Genomic DNA, 23,009 nt, shown 5'->3' on the forward strand with positions numbered 1-23,009 from the left:
CAAAAATCTTCTCCTCTGTTACAATTTAATTAAACTTGGCCACACGCTTTATTGAGATATCTGGTTAAAAAACCCACATGATCAGCCATTTTTAAATTTATTTTTTTGTTTCAGGGTACCAGTGTTAACGTTGTTTTTCATAAAATAAACAAAACCGGGTTCTATACATAGACAAAACCGGGTCATTGTGTAGTAAACAACATTGACAAAACCGGGTGCTTCCATTTTATCATGACCTATTTCTTTCGTTCTATACGCAGAAATACAAGGATTGAGGTGCTCAAAGTGACTAGTTTTGTTTGCAATCTCCATGTTAATATCTTTCTTTCCGTACCTTTCTTTCCGTACCATATGAACAATTTCAGGAGAAATTAAACAAATTCGAGGCAAGGTTCACTCAATTCGTCATTTTGACGTGCATTTTTACTTATTTCTCGGTTAATCTAGAACGGTTGTAGAAAATATTACATCTCACAATAGAAAATAGTTATATATGTATATATATATTCTTCGATATCATAAAAATAACAAATAAATAAACAGAAAACTGCTTTTTCTCTGTCTATTGATGTTCCGTCACCGTACCGGATATTAGATACCATCGAGTCCAAACATTTTTTGCCGGGGTAGTTTAGACACAGTGGGATTGCAACGAAAAGCAGTCGAAAAAGTGTGTATTTGAGAATAGTGAAAATAATTGTCCCAAATATTTTGATTTCAAAAAAAGTAAACATGAGCATCATTATAGTTTAGATGTTTGTTTAATCGTTACGTCATTTAATCTCCGAAAGTGTTTTTTTTTTTTGTTTAAGTGCGCAGTCTTTCCTCTTTTAATATTGGTTATTGTGACATTTAAAGGTAAATAAGAAACTGTTTACCACAAATAAGTTATGAAAAAGAAAATTGCTTTTGAAAGGAAAACAAATAAATCGCATGTTCAAGATAAGTAATACATTAAAGCCTGTCGCCATACCGAAACCACATCAAACATTTTTTGATACAATCTGATTATCTGTTTAAATTTGTTATTGGAATACATATGTACATGCATTGTGTTTGTCTATTCATTATGGAAAGAATTGCTTCAAACGCCGCTTGTTACATTGATATTTTGAAAACAAATTATATAAGTTTATATTAACATAAAAAAAAAAAAAAAAAACAATCCGATCGATGCGTAATCCCCTTGGCCTTTATTCCCTGCTATATTTGAGCAAAATAAGGAATTAAAAGTTGATGAACACTGAACAATTATGCGATATGTATATAAGGTATCCGTTTTGAATTTTACTCGGAGTTCGGTATTTTTATTATTTTACTTTTTTCTGTATATTCTTATATAACGCTTTAGAAATATCCTGCATCCGATGAATGTTTTTCCTTAGGAAACGCTTAGACCTTGAAAGTCAGGGGTCGGTTTTACAAAAACGACTAAGATTGATAGTAAGTATCCTGAATTCTTCATCACCATCAATCGTAAACAAATTTTGTGAAACCGACTCCAGGAATGTATAAACACGTAGAAATATAAGGAGCTTTAAAAAAATATAAGCAAATATTAAAATAAAAGGATTAATATTCAACATTTGAATTTAAGTTTATGATACGAGTTATTGCCCATTAATGACGTTTTTTATACGTTTAAAGTTTTAACCAGATTGACAAAAAAAAATTATAAAAAATATGATCAGTTAAATAAAATATACAAATCTCAATCAACTCTTTATGAAAGATAATCTTCTTCAAGGATAGATATAAACATTGACCAAAATGTTATCTATGTAATAAGTCCTGTTATGATTTTAATCGAAAATCACGAAAACAACTTATGTTTGAGAAAAACTTTCGCAAAAGGCCTGTAATAAAGGATATCCGGGATGAAGGTCGGGGGAAATTTGGACTGCCAAAGTAAAATGAGGGTATACAGGATAGGGACCCCATAACAATTTGTTGCAAGGGTTCTTAACGTGCAAAGAACGTGGCACTCTCTTCACACGAGACATCAAATTTAACGTCCCCATTCTGACCGCCCGTGGCAGCGAACTTGTAAATCTCACACAAACGGACGCCCCACTTTGGCGAGGGTTAACTGCATGTCAGAGGAAGACCAACGGTGACCATATTTCTTCTACCAAGTCACCCTTTGGAAAAGGGGGGGGGGGGGGGAGGCGGTGTCACAAAGAAAGAATGTATATTATTAAAAGTAACAAAATCCAACACTTATTTTACCCAAAGGAGTCCAATAACATGCATCTCCCCATACGGATCAATAACAAACCGAGGTCGCAGTTGAAGAAGTTTAAACCAATGTACAGAGATAACACCAAACAATAATAAAAATTGACGTGAATGATATTAAATAAAAAAAAATTGCCTGACCTGGCTGCATACGTGTACATCCCACAAAAGCCTATCGTACTTAAACTGCAATTTCTGAATCAAAGCCAGTATGTTCTTTCCCTTAATGTGCCAAAGAAATGAAGACTGTCACATGGTTCTTTGGGCATTTGAAATACACAACATTAAACTATCTTATCAGAAGTCTGACACAGCTCAAACATCTGCAGCTACACCATCAACTTGCGACAGTTTAAAGTACGAATATCAACTACTGATTTTCAAAGTTTATTTTGTATTCTGCTTTAACAGACTATAGAAAGCATTATACATTGTCCATTTTGTTTCTCTTAATTGTAAACTAGTGTCAATTACAACACAGTATTTAAAATAACCGTCTGTCATGCAAACACAAGACTCAAGTGTAAGAGATTCAGCATCAGAACTTATTTAAAATTTTGAAGAATGTCCTTCCTTTTTTCCAACTTCTGTCGACACAAACCTTAACGACAATTATTAATTATGTGATAACTCCACGTTCCTTAACAACAGTTTTATTAGTTTAATGGGGTACTCTAGATTATTTAAAAACAGATAGCTTTGCTTTGTCAAAATACTACACCAAACTGTGACCAATTATCAGTAATCATGGTAATAAGTGACAGTGATCCACACCCTTCTACATGGCTTGGTATTTCATCAGTGCCTGAGGACTGCAGGAGCCGAGAAAAAGTGTAATTGAAAACATATTCTATCAAACATGCATGGAATTTGAAAAAACTTAAAGTTGGTAAGCCAGAACGACAGGGTAAAACTATTTATGCCTCAGCTATTTATGGTGCCATACAATCTGTTTAATTCTTGAATTAAAAAAAAGACAAGTTGTAAATCTTTCTCTTTTTTATGACAAGTACATGTAATCCAAAATAATATGAAATACTACCTCTTACTAATGATGGAAAATTCTGAAAAGGATGTGGTTGTTGTCACGGGTTTAGAGGTCTTTGGTAAGGTTGTTGTTGTCTCGAGTATGAAGGTTTTTGTCGTGGATATTTTTGTCTCTGAAATGGAGCTCTTTGGGGTGGTTGTTGTCGTTACGGGTTAAGAGGTCTTTGGTAAGGTTGTTGTTATCTCAGGTGGATGTTTTTGATGTGGTTGTTGTTGTCTGGGTTGGAGGTCTTTGATGTGGTTGCTGTTGTCTCGCGTGTAGATGTCTTTAGTGTGGTTGTTGTTGTCTGGGGTGGAGGTCTTTGATGTGGCTGCTGTTGCCTAGCGTGTAGATGTCTTTGGCGTGGTTGTAGTTGTCACGGGGTTGACAATCGTTGATGGGGCTATTGTTGTCTCGGGTGTAGATGTATTTTGTGTAGTTGTTGTCTGGGGGTGTAGAGGTCTTTGATGTGAATGTTGTTTCAGGTGTGGACGTCTTTGTTGTGGATATAGGTGTCTCTGGTGTACATGTCTTCGGTATTGTTGTTGTTTCGGGTGTGTTGACGTCTTTGTTTTGGATGTTGTTGTCTCTGGTGTAGGTCTTTTTAATTATTGTTGTTGTTTCGGGTGTGTTAGTCTTGTTGTTGTTGTGGCTTTAGTATTTTTGTTGTCTTCCGTGTTGTTGTTTGGAGTAAAGAGACCTTTCGTGTAGTTATTGTTGTCTCGTTTGCAGACATTTTTGGTATTGGTGTTGTTGTCTTTGGTGTGATTGTTGTTGTTTTTGTTGTGGTTGTTGTTTCGGGTTTGGATGTTCTCTATGTGGTTGTTGTTCTAGGGTGTAGAGGATAATGGTGTGGATGTTGTTTTCACCGGAATGGAGGTATTTGGTATGGTTGTTGTCTTGGGTGTGAGGGTCTGTGGTTTGTATGTTGTTGTCTCGGGTGTAGTTCATTGGTGTAGTCTCGGATGTGGATGTCTACAGGTCTGTTTAAGGTTGTTGTTGTCTCTAGTGTGGTTGGTGTTGTCTTGGGTGTAGAGGTCTTTGGTTCGGTTATTGTTGTGTCGGGAGTAGATTTCCTTGGTGAGAATGTGTTGTCTGGGAGTGTACAGGTCTTTGTGTGAATGGTGTTTCGGATGTGAGGCTCTCTGTTGTGGTTGTTGTTGTCTTTGGTGTGGTTGTTGTCTGGTGTGTGGAGGTCTTTGTGGTTGTTGTTGTCACGAGTGTAGATATCTTTGGTTTGGTTGTTGTTGTCTGGTGGTATATAGGTCTTTCGTGTGGTTGTTGTTGTCTGGTATGTAGAGGTTTTTGGTGTGGTTGTTGTTGTCTCGACACTAGTAAATGAATTTTAGTATGAAACGGTCATTTTAATCTTCACAGGATCTGAAAAGTCAAAGCAAAATATTTTTCAGTCATGTTCAGCTTTTCAGTAAATTTGCAGACTAATTCATTGCAGTAAATTCAGTACGGTTCAAACAGTTCGCTTGTAGTCATTTCAGTATTGTTCAGTAGCATTTAGGAGAATTCAGTATGATGGTGATATGCACAGGTAAATAACAGATACTGAACAGTCCGAATATTGACTGAACATATCTTAATTTGGCTGCAAGCGAATGGTCTGAACAGTACTGAATTTACCGCAGTGAATAAGTCTAAAAAAATGACTGAAAAACTGAAAATGACGCAATAAAATATTTAAGAGCTGGTCAGACCAAAATGACCGTTTCAGATCTAAATTGTTTTATTAGTGCTCGAGAGTGATGGTCTTTTCGTGGTTGTTGTTGGCACGGTTGTAGATATCTTTGGTTTGGTTGTTGTTGTCTGGAGGTATAAAGGTCTTTGGTGTGGTTGTTATTGTCTTGTGTGTTGATGTCTTTGTTCTTGTTTCGGATATTGAGGTCTTAGATGTGGTAGTTGTTGTCCTAGGTTGGATGTTTTTGGTATGGTTGTTGTTGTCTCGGGTGTTAAAGTGTATGGTGTATGGTGTGGTTGTTGTTGTCTCAGATGAAGAGGTCTGGAGGTCTTTTGTAAGGTTGTTATTGTTGGTGTCTCGGGTGTAGAGGTCTATGGTTTGGTTGTTGTTGTTTCGGGTGTAGAGGTCTTTTGTTTGGTAGTTGTTGTCTCGGATGTAGGGGTGTTTGTGTCTCGTGTATGGAGATCTTTGGTATAATGTTTTGTCTTGGTTGTAGAGGCCTATAGTGCGGTTGTTGTCCCAGGTCTGGATGTCCTTATTGTGGTTGTTGTTTTAGGCATTGAAGTCTTTCGTGTTAATGTTGTTGTATGGGTTGTAGTTGTTATAACCTAAAGATATATATATATATATATATATATATAAAAGTCTAAATTGAAAACAAATATATATATAAACTAGAATCACCCTTGGTGTATTGATTTATAGTTGTATTTTTAACGTCCAGTGACAAATATTTTATGCACATCCATGACGGGAAAAAGTAGCAAACATCTAAAATATATTATTATTATAAGATGAATCGTTATCATTTTCCTTATTTGTCATTTAGTATTCAAAATTTGGAATCGAATTAGGTTCTAACTTTATATAGAAAGAAGAAAAACGTGACCGGTGCGTTAAATTGTCAATGGTCATAACATAAAAAATAACGAGTTTGTGAGTCAAATAAATGGCTCACATTTCTGTAAAAAGATGCGTTAACCAAAACTCTTTACAGAATGAGTCCTAGACAAAAGAATACTTGTTGAACATACAATGATAATCTTGTATGGTTGGGTACTCAGGGTAAGAATTAACATAAACAAAGGAAGGAGGAGGTGTCAGTTATGCAATATAGTTTTCTTAACTTGGTTTTAGCATGCATATAAGTTGTCTTAATTGTAATTGAAGGTAAAGGTACATTTAATATGGGAAATTAATTTTCACATCCGATAGTGAGGCTTGAACACGCGATCTATCTTGCGTCAAATTGTTCATCTAACCACATAGCCACATCAGCTATAGGTAAAGTCCTGTACTGTAAGTGTCACTATCCTTAGGAGTGATTGATGATTAAATGAGGACTTTGTTTTTCCTCTTTTGTGTCCTGAGCAAACACTAAAGAAGATAGAGAGAAACTAAAAAGACTAAGTGATCAGAAACACAAGATCAACAAAACTTACAGTGACTTTTGTCATAACTTCTATTCTCGTCTTCAATGTTGGAGTGTTCTTTGTTAAATATGCACATAGGCCAAGCTGAGCGACACAGGCTCTGTAGAGACTCTAGTTATTATATATATTTGTGTCGTTTGAGTCTCATTGAAGTATATGCCAAACCATTTTACTGTCGTTGGAACACTGACTAATTGTCATTGATGTCGCATTTTTTTAACTATTTGCGTCGTTAGTATACTTTCTTGTCGGCGAAAATGCCACAGCCTTTTATTATTAGTGTCGGTGGTTTACAGTCTCATGGGATTATATGACAGATTTTTTTTTAAAACTATGTGTGTCATTGGAGTATCGTCTTTTTGCGTATATGGAACCTTTTTTTAGTATTTTTGTCTTTGGTGCACTTTTTCTCCAGCGTATATGCAATATTTGCTTCTAATGTCTCATTCACTGTTTACGTCGTGAAGATATTGTCTCGTTGGTTTACTGAAATATAAATGCCACTTTTTACACCATTTTGAATGTACAGATACTGTCTTGTTAACATCTGTGATTACTGTTTCGTCGACATATATGTCACATTTTAAATTGCCATTTGTGTCGTTGGAGTACGGTCTCATTGACGTAAATGTCTCATTTTATCCCTGTCGTTGGAGTACAGTTCACTGACTTACATTCTACATTTTGTTTTTTTTATTTGTGTCGTTTAAGTTTTGATTCATTGACGTAAGTGTCTTATTTTTTCCCTGTCGTTGGAGTACAGTTTTACTGACTTGCATTCTACTTTTTTTTTGTGATTTGTGTCGTTTAAGTTTTCATTCATTGACGTATATTTATATTCGCAGGAAGAGTGGGGAATAGAAATATGTTTCTTTTGACAGGCAGAAAAAATACCTTGTCACAGTGGGGCGTCATTTAGCGAAGTACGCAGCCTTGTCCGTTCAGAATGGGAACGTTAAATCTGATGACCCTTGTCGAGAGAGCACCACGCTCTGAGCACGTTACGAACCCTGGCACCATTTCTTTGAGGGGTCCGTAGTAGGCCTGTTGCAAGGCAAAAACTCTGTCCCAATGCACTTTACCCTCATGTTTAAGTGGCAGTCAATATATCCCCGACGTTCATCCCGGACGGCCTCTATCCCGAATTTAACCTACCTATTATCTTTATTGTTTATTTGTTCTCGTCTGAACGTGCATGAAATAGTTTGCCACTGGACGGTATGCAACAAACAATCAATCATTGACGTATATGCCACAGTTTTATTGTTTTGTTGTGTTGATGAGTTACACATTTGTTTTTATTTTTCATTTCATTAGAGTACTGTGCCATTGATTTATACGATAATCCTATTTTAGGATTTGTCTCGTTAGCCTATTCCACATTTGTTTTTATTCTTTGGAGTTGGGTTTCATTGAAGTATATGCCACATCTTTCTTTAGTGATTGTGTCGTTAAGGTTGCAACTCATATGCAATACCTTTTTTGTTGTCTGGGTCGAAGGACAATGACAATGTCTCATTGACGTATATTCCACGTCTTTTTTTTCCGTTTGAGTACTGTGTCCTTGGCGTATATGACACACCTTTTATGTGTCTTTGTGTCGTTTGGTTACTGTTTCATTCACATAGGTCACATCTTTTTTATGTTTTGTAACCTTGGAAGTACTGCATCATTGACGTAGATTCTTTATTTAATTTGCCGTTAGGGTATTTTCATTAACGTTTATTTCACATGTTTTATTTCGTTTGCGAATGGTGTCATTGGCGTATACCACTTGGGCTTTCTTTCCTTGACCTTCGTTTTCGTTAGGACTGAACTGAAGAATGAAAGCGACACATTAAAATTTAAAAGTTGTTCTATTTTTCTAAACATCCGTAGATTTATTTATTTTTTTTAATTTCGAGGACAAATAATCCGACACATGAAAAACGAGTCAAGTTAATAATGTATGCATAACACAATATATTTTTGCGGGTTTTAAAAGATGCTCTGAAATATATTTTGAGTTTTTATACCAATCATCACAACCAAGCTAGCAAGTGGAAGTGAACCAAGAATAACACGTCCTTGGCCTAAGTAAAATTTCCCGCAAATTTCATATAAAGCTGTTGTGTTATCGCACATAACATGTTAGCGATGATATTATAATACAAACACATAAAAAATATATTTAATTAAAAATCGGAACACGGAATACCTCATACAGAACTTATAAGAAAGCAAGGTAATAATTATGTAAATTAAATCACAATTGACTAAGTTGAATTTGTATTCGGCAGAGAACACACAAACACATACAATCCATTTTGAATAACTGAATGCAAAAACACATCCGAATTCGAATAAACTAATTTAAGTTCATTTATGCAAGTTTCTTTATCACGTCAAAAAAAAAAAAATCTTTTCCGTTATCTCTATTACAAACAGGCAGAATATTTTTTCTTGTATGATAAAATTAATTCCTAACGGTCTATTCAATACATTTGATTCAGTAAGAATTTTTTATTTAGATGAAAACGCCTGATAACATTTTCCTGGATAATATCTTTCTCATAAGAGTATAAATTATACATAAAAGATAGGAGCATATACATTGTTTCCTACTCGGAAAAAGTTTTTGATTTTGAATAATAAAATATATAGGAAAAATGAATGTTCAAATGTTTTAAAAGTGCCGAAAAATTAATATTCGAACAACATTTATCAAATACAACAGCCAAGGAAGATTTAAAATCAATCATAATCTTTCCGTAATTTAGTTTTTACCGAGATTTTATCTGGATGTAGGACACAAATTAATTGGAACAGTCATATCAGTTTGTATGGTGTTAGACCATGTGTTACTTCTATTTCATCAACATCAAAATTTTAAAACAGTTCATCAAATCCGGAGCTAAACAAACGAATAAACCTAACCCATAAAGTTTGATATGAATAGAAGAATTAATTGGTTAATCTGTTGGTTGTGTATCGTCCAGTGACAAAAATATCATGCATATTCAGGATGAGAAAAAATAAACAATGTATATATCTGATTTATTTGTATATAAAATGTATATGTAAGTCTACCGGGATGAAATGAATTATCAAATAAAGGGAAAAAAAGAGTATCAGTCCATGAGACAGCAACCTAACGACACAATACGATGTTTAATTTGTTCCGATATTATTTACAACTTACCCATCTATATAGAATATTTATTTCGAATAACAAAAATATTGAGAACATACATATGACTTAAATTAAAATTTTTCTCTTGATTTTTTTTTTCTCCAACTATCAAACAGTAAGTGGACGTGAATCAAAGAACAAATCGTCTTTGTAACATTTCTATTAATATCTATATAAAGTTGATTTTTTGTCACACATGAAAAGAAAGCGTTGATCACACAAAACTAGTACATAATATAATTGTAATATTGTCTTTAATCTGAATACGGAATACAACTGTAAAGATCATGACAAGCAATTAAGTTAATAGTAAAGAAAAAATAGATAAATAGAAGTTATTTTGAATGACTAAATGCATAAACAGATCCGAGTCCGAATAAACTCATTGTCTGACAGAATTATTTATGTTTATTTATGTTAGTTTCTTTTTCACGTTGAAAAGAAAAGCCTTTCCGTCAAAATGATTACAAACAAGCAGAATATTTTCTTGTTTGTCAAAATAAATTCCCCACGGCACATTCAATCCATCTGATTTAGTGAGAAGTTCTCTATGATGTTTGCCATCGTCTGATACAACTATTACTGTGTTGGTGTTAAAATAAGTCACATAGACATTCCCCTCATTATCTGTTGTCACACGACCTAAATCTTGAAATCCCTCCATTTCAAACTTCCAAATTAGTTTTCCATCTAACGAGCAGCAGTATATTGATGTATCGTCTATACAGACTAACCTGTCTCTGTCTACTGTAATGTCGCCGATATCGTATGAAGGTAAAGGTATAGTACGTATTACTTTACCTGTCAGGTCCATCACATATATTATACTCTGATCAATATCAACGTACAGGTTATTATCATTATATGATATTCCGAAGCAGTAATCACTGGTGTTGATTGTACGGGTGACAGAACCTGTAGATATATTTATTATCAGTATGGTTCTGTCACGTGTACAGGTTACTGCCACAGTATTACTATTCACCAATGTCATATAATATGGTGTATAGGACAGAGGAATGTGATGGATATCAGTACCGTCTGAATTACAAATAATAAGTCGGTTATTATCATAGTCGTTAAACACTAATGTATTGCCTGTTTTGATACAGCTGTTAATGATCTGATTTTCATTCTTTGACTTTTGGATATTTAACTGTTGACGCAAAGTGACAGAAACAGGAAGGTTGTATTTGACAGGTGTTTGAGCTTAGGTGAATGATTCTTTTGTGGTTGATAAATTTTCTGAAATAGAAAATGATGCATCGAATTTATTATTTTAAAACATAATTGGTTAAAAAATATAATGCAGTTAACGACTTAAAGAGATTGAAATTTGAAAAATATTTTGTTGATGTGTACACTATATCAAATCTTTCACAACCCCAAACTTTCAAGGATTTTTTGAGGATTGATTTTTTTCATCGGTTGCTACACATGCTTATTACTATTGTGCGGCCTAGACGCGCTAATATTTATCTTGTTTGTAGAATATATTTTTCGTCCTGTTTTGGGAAAAGATTTTTATTTTGTTTTTCGGTCTGTGCGTCCGGTCGTCCGTCCGTCCGTCTGTCCCGCTTCATGTTAAAGTTTTTGGTCAAGGTAGTTTTTGATGAAGTCGAAGTCCAATCAACTTGAAACTTAGTACACATGTTCCTTATGATATGATCTTTCTTATTTTTAATGCTAAATTAGAGTTTTTACCCCCAATTTCACGGTCCACTGAACAAGGAAAATGAAAGTGCGAGTTGGACTTCCGTGAACTATTGACACATTCTTGTTTTTAAGAATAACACGAATTTATTGATTGATAGATTGTCGGTTGCTTGACGTCCAGTGGCAAATATTTCATGCATGTTCAGGACGAGAACAAATTAACAATAAATACAATAGGTAGATCCAGAAAACGAGGTCAACTGGGTTGCAGGTCGGGAAATTCAGACTGCCAATTGGAAGACGAGGGTATGATATAGGGACAGAAATTTTGCCTTGCAACAGGCCACCACGGACATCTTAACGTGCAGAGAGCGTCTACACGACGCATCGGATTTAAAGTCCTAATTCTGACCGCACGTGGCTGCGTACTTGATACCTATCGCACAGTCAAACGGACGCCCCACTTTTGCAAGGGTTTTATTGTCGGTCGGAAGAAGATCTGAAGTGATCATATTTTTTTCCCCCAGTCACCGTTTGGGGTCAAATTTATTGTCTATTTCGTTTTTTTTCTACGGAAATCGTAGAGGCAACTGATAAAAAACCACAAGACACTGGGAAAACTTGGTCACAATGAATAAAAGTAGAAACACACAAAAGATATTGCATTGATTGATTTATTGATTGTTGGTTGCTTAACGTCCAGTGGCAAATATTTCATGCATGTTACGGACGAAAACAATTGAAAATAAATACAATAGGCAGTTCCTTTAAAAGAAGTCATCCGGGATAAAGGTCTAGAAAAATTTAGACTGCTACTGGAAAATGAGGGTATATTGGTAAGGAACAGGCAATTTGTCTTGTAACTGGCAACCTGTGAACCCCTCAAAGAGTCCTTGGGGCAATATTGGACAGAAGAGTCGATTTGAAATAAGTTGCATTATTGCAGTCATATACGAGTTTAATACTGTATAGAACTACGATCAACGTACCATGCTATAGAGGGACTTCTGTTTGGTATTGCCTTACTGTAAAGAACTAACGTTTTAGTTGTATCCTTAACACATTCCCGTCTTGAAAATGAACGAAATATTTGCAACTGGACGTATTAAGCAAACAACAATTAAACAATTGATCATCTATGAGCTGACCATTTTGAAAGGCTTTGTGTTGTTCGTGGAGTTCAATATGCTATTAGTTTAATGAAATATTCTTCATAAGTATTTTTTTCATAATAGGGATATTTAAATACTAGTATAAATATATACATGATGATGTCTTTCGGTTACGCAAAGATCTAGTAGGGAGCAAGTTCATCAAGGAGGCTTCCTATCCCAGGATAGAGAAATTAGTACACATCTCTCCGTCATAGAAGTTTCGCCGCAAGGGACTGCAGGTGCATCTGTGGGATGTACAAACCCACATCAGATCACGATTGGGGCGTTTTATTAGTTACACTTTTAGAACTTTCTGCATATTAACCCTTTCAACAGTTTTGAGGATCCTTATGTTGCCTATTGCGAAGAAATATTTTTGACCATATGCACCATTCCCTTAATTTGTAGCTGTCGATATCTCAAAGCCATTTTATACTAGTCGACCCACTTTCAGGGTTGACCATACAATTTGTTCTTAGTTTGTGTCCTTTCTGATTAAGCCACTGATATTTAAACGAAAAATATAATCAGTCTTTACAAATATTATGTTATATGATTACTAAAAGAGAAAATACAATACCACTGATATATTATCAACACAAAAGCTGACTTTGGGTTTTTAATATGGTCACCAAGACTTCTTCTGACTGGTAGTAACAACATTGCCAAAGTGAGGCGTATGTTTGGTTGCAATGGATGCCGAAATACGATGCTGTGCGGGATGTATCAAGTACACAGCCACGTCCGATCAGAATGAGGACGTTTAATCCGATGCCTCGTGTAAAGATAGCGCTGTTTGCACGTTAAGAACCCTTGCAACAACTCTCTGAGGGGTTCGTTGGTGACCTGTTGCAAGGCAAAATGTCTGTCCATATCCAATGTACCCTCATTTTCCTGTGGCAGTTCAAATTTCTAAGACCTTCATCCCGGACGGACTCTATTACAGGACCTACCTTTTGTACTTATTGTTGATTTGTTCTCGTCCTGAACATGCATGGAACATTTTGCCACAGGACGTTAAGCAACCAACAATCAATCAATTGGAATGGGCTTACCTCACCGCAGATAGATAAATAGCACATTAAAACCTTTACACTAACATAAAAGTACAAAATACATATCTGTCGATACTCACAGTTAACTATTAGCTAGTTCAAGCCATTAACAACAAGTAAAAATTCATGTTGCTTATACTAAAGTTCATTTGACCCCCAAGGGTGACTGGGGAATAGAAGTATGGTCACCATTGGTCTTCCTCCGACCGGCAGTAAAACCCGTGCTAAAGTGGGGCGTCCGTTTGCCTGTGCGGGATGTACAAATTTGCAGCCACGTCCGGTCAGAATGGGGACGTTAAATCCGATGCCTCGTGTAAAGAGAGTGCCACGCTCTTTGAACGTTAAGAACCCTTGCAACAACTCTTTGAGGGGTCCGTAGGTGACCTGTTGCAAGGCTAAATTTCTGTCCCTATCCAATATACCCTCATTTCCCGTGGCAGTCTAAATTTCTCCGACCTTAATCCCTTCATCTATTACAGAACCTACCTATTGTATTTATTGTGAACTTGTTCTCGTCCTGAATATGCATGAAATATTTGCCACTGGACGTTAAGCAACCAACAATCAATCAATCAATCTAAAGTTCATTTGGGGTGAAAAACAAGTTAGCGTGTTACAAGTCTCTGTCGCCTATCCAACTTACCCTCAGGTGTTAAAGCTTGGGTGTTTGCTTCTTCTTTTGTTGACAAATTTTGTGAAATAGATAAATAAAAAAAGCTTCGATTATATCATTGAACAAATAGTTAAATTAAAATGCTAAAGAGGTGTTTTTGTATTTTTATCAACCATTTTACAGTACATTCATATTAAATTCATTCTTCATTTATGAATTAACATTTGCCACTGGTTGTAAATATCCCTCGTTTGACTGGGGAATAGAAATAGAAACCCTTGTCAAAGTGGGACGTCCGTTTGGCTGTGCGGGATGTACAAGTACGCAGTCACGTCCGGTCAGAATTGAAACGATAACTTCCTTGCCTCGGGAAGAGAGATTGCTACGCTCTCTGCATTAATTCTTTCAACTCCCTTTGGTGGCCTGTAACTTTTCAAAATGTCTGTCCCTATCCTAAGTACCTTCATTTTGGAGTGGAAGTATTAATTTCCCCGACCATCATCATAAATGGCCTTATGCAGGACGTACCTGTTGTATGTATTTTTAATTTGTTCTCGTCCTACACATGCATGAAATACTTGCCACTGGTCGCTTATGAACTGTTAATCAATAAAAAAAAAAGTCCTTTTATGTGGTTTGTGAAGTGAAATTTTAAATTTCATTAAATGTTGTTCCTGACTTAAAATTTGTTGTTTGAAAGAAGGCCAATTAAATATTATTAATATAAGGGGAAATTTAATAATATTATAATAGACACCATTCAATGAGGTCTTTCGCTTTTGCAAAGATCTGCGAGGGAGCTCCCATACCCAGGATAAAAAAAAATCGTTTAAAATTTCTTTTTCTGATGATGAGGTTTTGTCGAAAAGTTGCTGCGGAGGATATTTGAATACGCATCCATCTAAGAATATAATAAGGAGGTTGAATAAGAAGGTTCTTGAAGGGCAATGTCAAGCTTCCTGCATTTTAACCTTTACAACATCGCTTTTCGAAAGCCGTAGTTAGCCTATTACAAGGCCTAACTTTTGACCATATAAATAAAGGCAACAGTAGTATACCGCTATTAAAAAGTCATATGTCAGAGGCCATAAATGTTTGGCTGTCAAAATCTCATGGCCCTACATACCAGTCTACACACTTTGAGGTGTCACGTTTAAATATGTTCTTATATTGTACTCTTTCATTATATGCCATTGATATTTTGTTAAACCAATACATTTTCGTCGACTTCTTTTATGTTATTTGGTGACTTATAGATACAATGCATTTTTTAACTCCTTGGAAAACAGAAAAAAAGTCAATAAAATTTATATTCATAATTAAAAGAGCTTAAAATAAAAGGGTAGTCAAATATTCTTGCCATAGTTAATGTTTTTAAGAGCAATGATTACTTATCTCTGTCTCCGGTAACGACGTACAAAATTTGATCAATTTAGTGGACACCAGTAACAATGTCACACCAAGAAAACTGAGATCAGCTAGAATGACAACTTTGGTAATTGCATAATAACTAGGACCAAGTTACTCAAAAGCCTAACAGTTTAAAACTAGCTGTTTGAATTAAATTATACTATAAACTTCGATCAAGCTTTGTTTGATAATAATATTAAGAACAGACAAGCTGCTTTCTTACATGATGAGCTGTTCGGCTTTACGATATGATATGACATAGGCTACCTAGACTGAACTAAAAAAAATCAGCTTTCGGTGGCCTAGTGTTACCTTTCCTCGTAAGAAGAATCTAGAGTTGTAACACATTACATGATATATTAGTCATGAAGATGGAATTGATTGCAGACTAGCTAAATTATATATCGTAAAGGATAGAAAGATGCAGTCACATAAATAATTATTTGATAAGTACGTCTAAACAAGTGACAACTCTACGATAGATCCATCCATCTAGGCCGAGTGGTCTAGAGCGCTAGAAACCCGTAAAATAAGGTAAAAACCTCACAGTAGGCTATATTGAATTTTGACCTTTGTTAATGGCATTAGTCCTCGTCATTGCAAAAGTGCTATGGATCTAGGACCTTTTAAGGGTTATGCTTAATAACGACTTTTAACAAACCGACAATTGGAGTTATGCCTTTTCAAAATGGTAAAATCTATCCAGTATTAATGTTAACAAATGCCCCTTAACTTTCCATCCTTCAAATTTGTTCCATCTGTAACCATTTGAGATAATTGGGGAAAAATGAAAAAAAAGTTAATATCTAAAATATGACTTATATATTCTAGATATGGTCCAATGGTTTTAAATCAAAGACCCTAGATCTTTTAGGCTGATGGTTTATGATATACTTCAATATACCGCTTTCTGTCGCTAACTCCTTTTGTTTATGAAGAGTAGCAATAACAATGTATCTGGGAAAGTAGAGATAATTCTTTTAAGATAAATAGTACGCTTTGGTGCCTAACAGTTACCATACAATTGGTACCAAAGATCATTTCAACATTTTACGTACGTTTATTTACTTTTCCCTTTGAAATTTGGCGGAGAAAAAAAGCATAATTTACTATTCAGAGAACAATTGAAGGTCTTCCCACCCCAAATGGACATATATAAGACAGTAAAATATACTTTTTTGGTTTAACATGTAAATTCTAGTGCAAGACAATAGCTTAATTTATGCTGATTAAAAATGTATGGTTTATATATCAATTTTCTAGAAGTAAGGAATATTAGTAAGTACTTCCGGTTTACAAAATGATACTTCCTGTTTCATTTGAACCTTTCTTCACACTGATTCCAAAAAATATAAAGGTCTAGTAAATTGTTCAGGAAAATAATACAAAAATGGCTTCTTCCAATTTACAAAAGGTCACTTTTGGTTGATCTCTTTTAAGTTCATGTGTCTGCAATCCAATGTAAAAGACCCTTTGACTTTATCATGAACCATTTAGAAGTTAGAAAATTAAAACGTCAAATCAGACTTTGACCTTGATCCCAATTTCAAGGTCATAAAACAAGGGCCTAAAATCAAAAGACCCTAGTTTCTTCAATATACGGGTTACGAGTTTTATCACCATACAGCTAATTTTAAATATAAGAGCAGAGAAAACTCCCATCAAATGTCTACGTACCCTTTAAACTAAACTTGATTTTGTTATGACATGTCGCGACTAACCATGCTGTAAAAATATTTTGTCGGTATCTTATACGATTTCTGAAAATTGGTAATAATAAGCCAAACTCAAATTTAGCACTTAACCTTGAACATTTAACCTTGACCTAATTTTCTTTTTGACCGATCCAACGACATCAAATCAAAAGACCATAGATCTTTATCACTTATGGTTTGCCAGGTACAAATACATTTAACTTATATCAAATATGATGGAGAAATAACTCTCGTATGGAATTTCTATACCACTTCGGTCAAAATTAAACAAAACATCATGAGGATAGAATGAGCAATTTGGAAAAAAAAAATCAGTTTTTTCTACGGTTGTGTAGCATTAGAAATAACAAGAAAAACCGTGTTCGGGGAGATAACTGTTTTAAGGAAAAGTATTCGGTGAAGCGGTATCAGTTTCAAAAGTGTATAAACTGTTCGTTATCATATACCAAATATCTATGCAGCATCTTGCGAAACAATCAAGCATCATAAGAAAAAAATGGGCTCAGGGAACAATCACAGGTATTTCCATCTCACATTTCGATAATAAAGGATTAGATTAATGAACAGTTTAAAAAACGTTATTAGAAGATGTCTCTTCGGGTTCATATCATAAGTGACATCAAACTGATTCTAAACATTTTTATGTGTTTTTTTTAATAATGTAGTGTGAAAATGGCTACTTCCGGTTATAATAATGTCACTTCCAGTTGTCTTTTTTAAAGGTCATACATATGTCTACCAACTTAATGCAAAAGACCTACTGGTTTATATGAACCAGTTTGAATTTAACAAAGGTCTAAATCTAGAACGTCAAATTAATTTTTGACCTTGAGCTCAATTTCAAGGTCATAGGTCAGTGATATCATATCGAAAGACACCAGGTCGTCCACTTTTATGGGTGAAGAGTTTTACTGTTTTTAAATATATAAGGGGAGAAAACTCATATAAAGGGTCACCAGTGCGTTGAAGTTGTTACGTGTCGTAAACAGCCATTTGGCAAAAACATCTCATCATTAACTGTTACGGTTTATTTGGAATAAAGATAACAAAATTATGAAGATGACCTTAACCTTTACCACAACCTCTTTTGGCGGTTATTGTAAGTCATGTGTTAAAGGTATCATTTTTTTTAAATAATCTTGTATTATGTCCTTGTACAGTCGTATGAGGTCGAGGGTTATAAGTTTTGGCTCGAAGACAGCTGTGTTGGATTGCGCAAAGAATATGGGACTAATATAAAAACACACATTTAATAATTTATCTGTTTTAAGAACATTTACAAGAAATTTGCATGTTTACCAAAAATAAAATGTATAGTGATAAATTAGTTACCAAGACAAATAGGTAGGAGTGTTGCAGTAACATCATTGTTTGTTACGCTTCCATTTGAATGTTTGAAGATGGCGTGCGAAAAATTTCGTAACTGCTCTTTAATGTTATAGTTCGTTTCAAATAGCTCAGCCTCGAAATCAAATTCTAAGTAAACTGGTTGTCCAATAGGTTTTGGTGTATTCCATTGTGTGAACTCTGTAATGTAAAAGTAATGATAAAATAATGCATCAAGCAGCCAAGTTTATATTATGTTTAAACCGTTGGTGTGACGTCAACCTCTTCATTAAAGTGGCGTCTTTTTGCTAGAAGCAAACCGTTTCAAATTGATCACTAAATTTTATGCAATGACTCACTTTAAATGCTTAATTAGATTAAATTTAAAAGAATAATCTACTGCTTTTTGTTCAAATATGGAATTGGTTTCAAAAACTTCCTTTGATTTTTTCATGTTTTTTTTTGCCGTCTGTAGTGTGAAACGGACATGAATCATATAGACGAAACCTCCCATCTACGATCCTTTAAAAAAGAATGTATATTTAATATATATGTAAGACTCAGCTCGATGTCTGGTCTCTAATCGACGTCAGTTCCTCAAATCGACCTTCAAATCTAACGTCATACTAAAATAACATTCCAAATCAATAGCAAATTTTATGTCCTTCTAATCAACGTCTTTTTTGTTGTTCTCAAATCGACGTCCAATTTTTGACTTCTCTAATACGTCCGTTTTCTGGACTTGTCGCAGTGAAATCATATATTCATATTTTAAAGGGTGGGTTGAACCTTTAACTCAAATAAATTGTTGAAAATTTTAAGACCAAATCATAATACTTTTCAACAATTGGCCGTACGTTTTCATTCTTTATATTGTTTGAGTCTGTATTCTGCCCTCTAGATGTCTTTCGGTTATCTACATCTCATTTGTTTATATGATCAAGACCGAACAAGAAAGGAAAATGACACCGTAGTTCAGGAATATGAACGTATTTCACCAAAATATTAATATGCATGTACATGTAATAGTAATATAATGTCGATGATAGTCTTATTGTCATTTCTGTGTACATGTAATAGTAATATAATGTCGGTGATAGTCTTATTGTCATTTCTGTGTACATGTAATAGTAATATAATGTCGGTGATAGTCTTATTGTCATTTCTGTGTACATGTAATAGTAATATAATGTCGGCGATTGTCTTATTGTCATTTCTGATGTTTGTCCTTTTATTTAGATACAAATTTAGAAAAACAGTAATAGTATCTGTTAGCTACTTCACAAAAAGACAAAACGATACAGATAATATAAACAAGGATCAATTTAAAAATAAATGATTCAATGAAATTTAGACATGAGAGGAGACTCTCATCAATCAGACGTCGTTTTTGTGATTCATAACGTCACATTGGACGTCATTTAGAGGATTAAAATATTGGACACTGATTTGAGAACATGCCGTCAGATTTGGACGTCGATTTGAGGATCGGACGTCGATCTTAGTCTAACATATATATATATATATATATATATATATATAAAACTATAATAGGCAGATAAAAACAGAAAAAGTAAAAATCTCCATCATGCCAATATATGCGCACAACACACGTCACTAAACTTTGAAAATATTTAGGGAGAGGACATATATATATATATATATAACGGAACGTGAAGTTAAATGATAATGGTACTTGGTTCCTATGGGAATGCCAAATGTTTGTTTGGTCATACAAGCGTAACAATTATGTTGTCAATCAAGAAATCAAGCATCTTGATAATGTCCGTTTCAAAATGTTGTTGTTCGAATCAGAGTGATCCTTACAATTTACGATTTATCCCCTCCTTAAACAAGAGACATTTTATCAAACAAAGTAAGACCAATTTTTTCAAGTTGTCTTTTACTTTGAAAAGGGGAATACTTGTGTAAATGGTACACCGGTAAAATGTTTTAATACTATTGCAAGAGGAAAAAGACTTAGAATGTAGGTACTCGAAGATATCTTTGGAATTTTTTAGTATCCACATCTGATTCACTCCATCCAAAGAAAACATAGAACAGAGCTATGATTATTCATGATTTCCTCTTTGGTAAGTGTCGTGGGGAATATATTGGAGTTTTCATCTGATTCACTCCATCCCAAGGAACATAGAACAGACCTATGATTATTCATGTTTTATTTTGTAAGTGTCATTGGGGTATATGCTTGCATTTCTAAGTGAGTTGTCAATATCTACTACATTTATCAAGAAGCTTATGTAATGTGATTTACATTCACACAAAAACGATGTCTGGGGATTTTTCTGGGCAGACCAGCAACATATTTGTCATAGAGGTAGGACAGGTGCTAACTGCTTATCAAAATTTTAGTCTTTAAAGACCGATGTAGAATGTGTATTTATAGACCTACTAGTATTCTGTTTCTTTAATTTCAAATTTGATTTCTTCTTCTTTCTTTCTTTTATTGTATCTAGTTATCCATTAATGGTTTGATGATTATTTACTGCTGCGCAACAATGCCCTGTAGGTGTTAAGTAAAAATTCCATTGAAACCGTTAGGACAGACTTGGATATACATACAGTATCATCCCTGGTCGTCTGCCAATCCGGAAGAAAAACCTTGCTAAAAGTGGGGTGTCCATTTGGAGGTGTGGGATGCTCAAATTTGCAGCCGCCTCCGGTTGAAATGTTGGCAATGAATACAATGCCTCTGATAAAGGTGTGGCAAGCTCCCAACATGTTGAATATCTGTTTCAACAATTATATGACGAGTCAGTATATAGCTTGTATTCCCCATTCGTCATACCTACATTTTTCAATGGTACTCAGCCGTTCAGACTTTTATTTGGGCCAATCTATCTCGCAGAACCTACCTTTCGTGCTAACTGCTATTTTCTTTTTCTCGTATTTAAGATGTGTGAAATATTTGCGATTGGACGTAAACAAGCTACAACTAATCAATAATGTACCTCGATAAGCTAACTAATTAATTTTGCTTCCCAATTCGGAAATAAAAGCATAGGGGATACTCTAATGAACATATAGTTATTTAAAATTTCGGTTTAAATATGTTATGGAACATTAATTACAAACCTTCTACAGGTAATAAAACAATATCAATACTTTCAATATTGGATGTCGATATTCGTTCCAAAATTTTTCTAAGAAATAAAGTCAGGGTGGATTGTAATAGTTCATCTGTTTCCAACGTTTGTGCCAAGATATCTATATGAAGAACGATGCTCCCTTTAGTGGCAACAATGAATTCAATTCCACTCAAGTCTTCGTTTATCTCGTCTTTGAGGGAAATGAGAATATCAATGGTTGCCTCGACATTCTCTTCGTTCTGGCAGATGATCTGAACACGGACTTTACGTCTTCCTACTAAAAATTATAAAGTTGTTTATTATATTCCTTTGACCATATAACATACCACAAAACGATGTCCGTAACAACTTTCATGTAAGTGTTAAGATATAATTACAACATTGTTCACACGAGGAAAGTCAAATGTCTTGTTCTACATGTCTAATTTTTCAAATGTGTTTATCACTATTGAAAAAAGTCATTGGCTAAAGAATTTGAGAATATGAACTTACTGGACAATTATTGGATTCTTCCTCTTCATCAAAGAAAGGCACCCATTACTTTTTTGTTTGTTAATTTTTGAGGTAAGAGGTGGAATGCATATAACTATGGAAATCTAAAATTATTGGTGTTCAGTCTACAGACATTGACATTGCAGCCATTGTCGGGTCCGAATGGGAACATTTAGATAACAGGCATCATGAAGAAAGAGTGCCACGCACGTTGCAAAAACTATTTTACGGGTCCGTTGGTGACCTGTTGCTAGGCAAATATCTTTCTGTCCCTATCAAATACCTCTCGTTTTCCAGTGGCAGTCCAAATTCTCAAGATCTTCATCCCGGACGTCCTCTTTTACAGGACCAACCTAGTGTTTTATGGATTCGTTCTCGTCCTGTATATTCATGAAATATTTGCCACCAGACTTAGAGCAAAATTCAATCAATCATCTTTTGGAAATTATGACTGATGATATATCTATTATATAGTATATTCGTTTTGTATTCTTTTTCGCTTTAGATCAAACTAATATTCTATACACTCAAATTACCTTCTAATTTTTCGTCCTTCAATATAGTTCTCAAATTCCTCAAACTGTTATCAAAACTTTCTCCCCAGAAAAACTTTAAAGGCCTTTCTTCAAATTGTACTGTAAAATTAAAAGGTATTACAGAATTAATAGATATCAAAACTAAAATAATGCGCATTATAAAAATGAAAATTAAATGACAAACAATAAAAGAACTCGTGTTTCTAAAGAACTTTTTCTATTTGGTATATTATGTATACAGAGCTTAAAATGCCGAAACGTATATAATCGAAAATAACACCATACGTCGTATGTTGCAGTCAAGAAATGTATTATTCATCTACACATGATAATAAGAAAAATAAAAACATACCAAAGTAACGACAACTCACAGCGATGTATA

The 23,009-nt window shown here is 34.5% G+C and overlaps 1 protein-coding gene across 3 annotated transcripts in view; it reads right to left on the bottom strand.

The window, feature by feature from the left end:
- Positions 1-9,572: 9,572 nt before the first annotated feature.
- The window catches only part of LOC127720682 (uncharacterized), a 33,061-nt gene continuing 19,624 nt past the window's right edge, over positions 9,573-23,009 (bottom strand). For 2 of the 3 annotated variants that reach the window (XR_007990925.1, XR_007990924.1), the window contains 4 exons: positions 22,628-22,726; positions 21,586-21,876; positions 18,496-18,690; positions 9,573-10,805 (listed from right to left, as the gene is read on the bottom strand). Coding sequence is in view for 1 of the 3 variants with exons in the window: in XM_052227403.1 (XP_052083363.1) it covers positions 10,771-10,805; positions 14,069-14,101; positions 18,496-18,690; positions 21,586-21,876; positions 22,628-22,726 (653 nt within the window). In the remaining 2 variants the exon portion in view is untranslated. Of the gene's footprint in view, positions 10,806-14,068; positions 14,102-18,495; positions 18,691-21,585; positions 21,877-22,627; positions 22,727-23,009 lie in introns of all 3 variants that reach the window. The other variant, XM_052227403.1, reaches the window with a different exon arrangement.

The sequence above is a fragment of the Mytilus californianus genome, unplaced genomic scaffold, assembly GCF_021869535.1.
Source record: "Mytilus californianus isolate M0D057914Y unplaced genomic scaffold, xbMytCali1.0.p SCAF_11, whole genome shotgun sequence".
NCBI classification, from domain to species: Eukaryota; Metazoa; Mollusca; class Bivalvia; order Mytilida; family Mytilidae; genus Mytilus; species Mytilus californianus.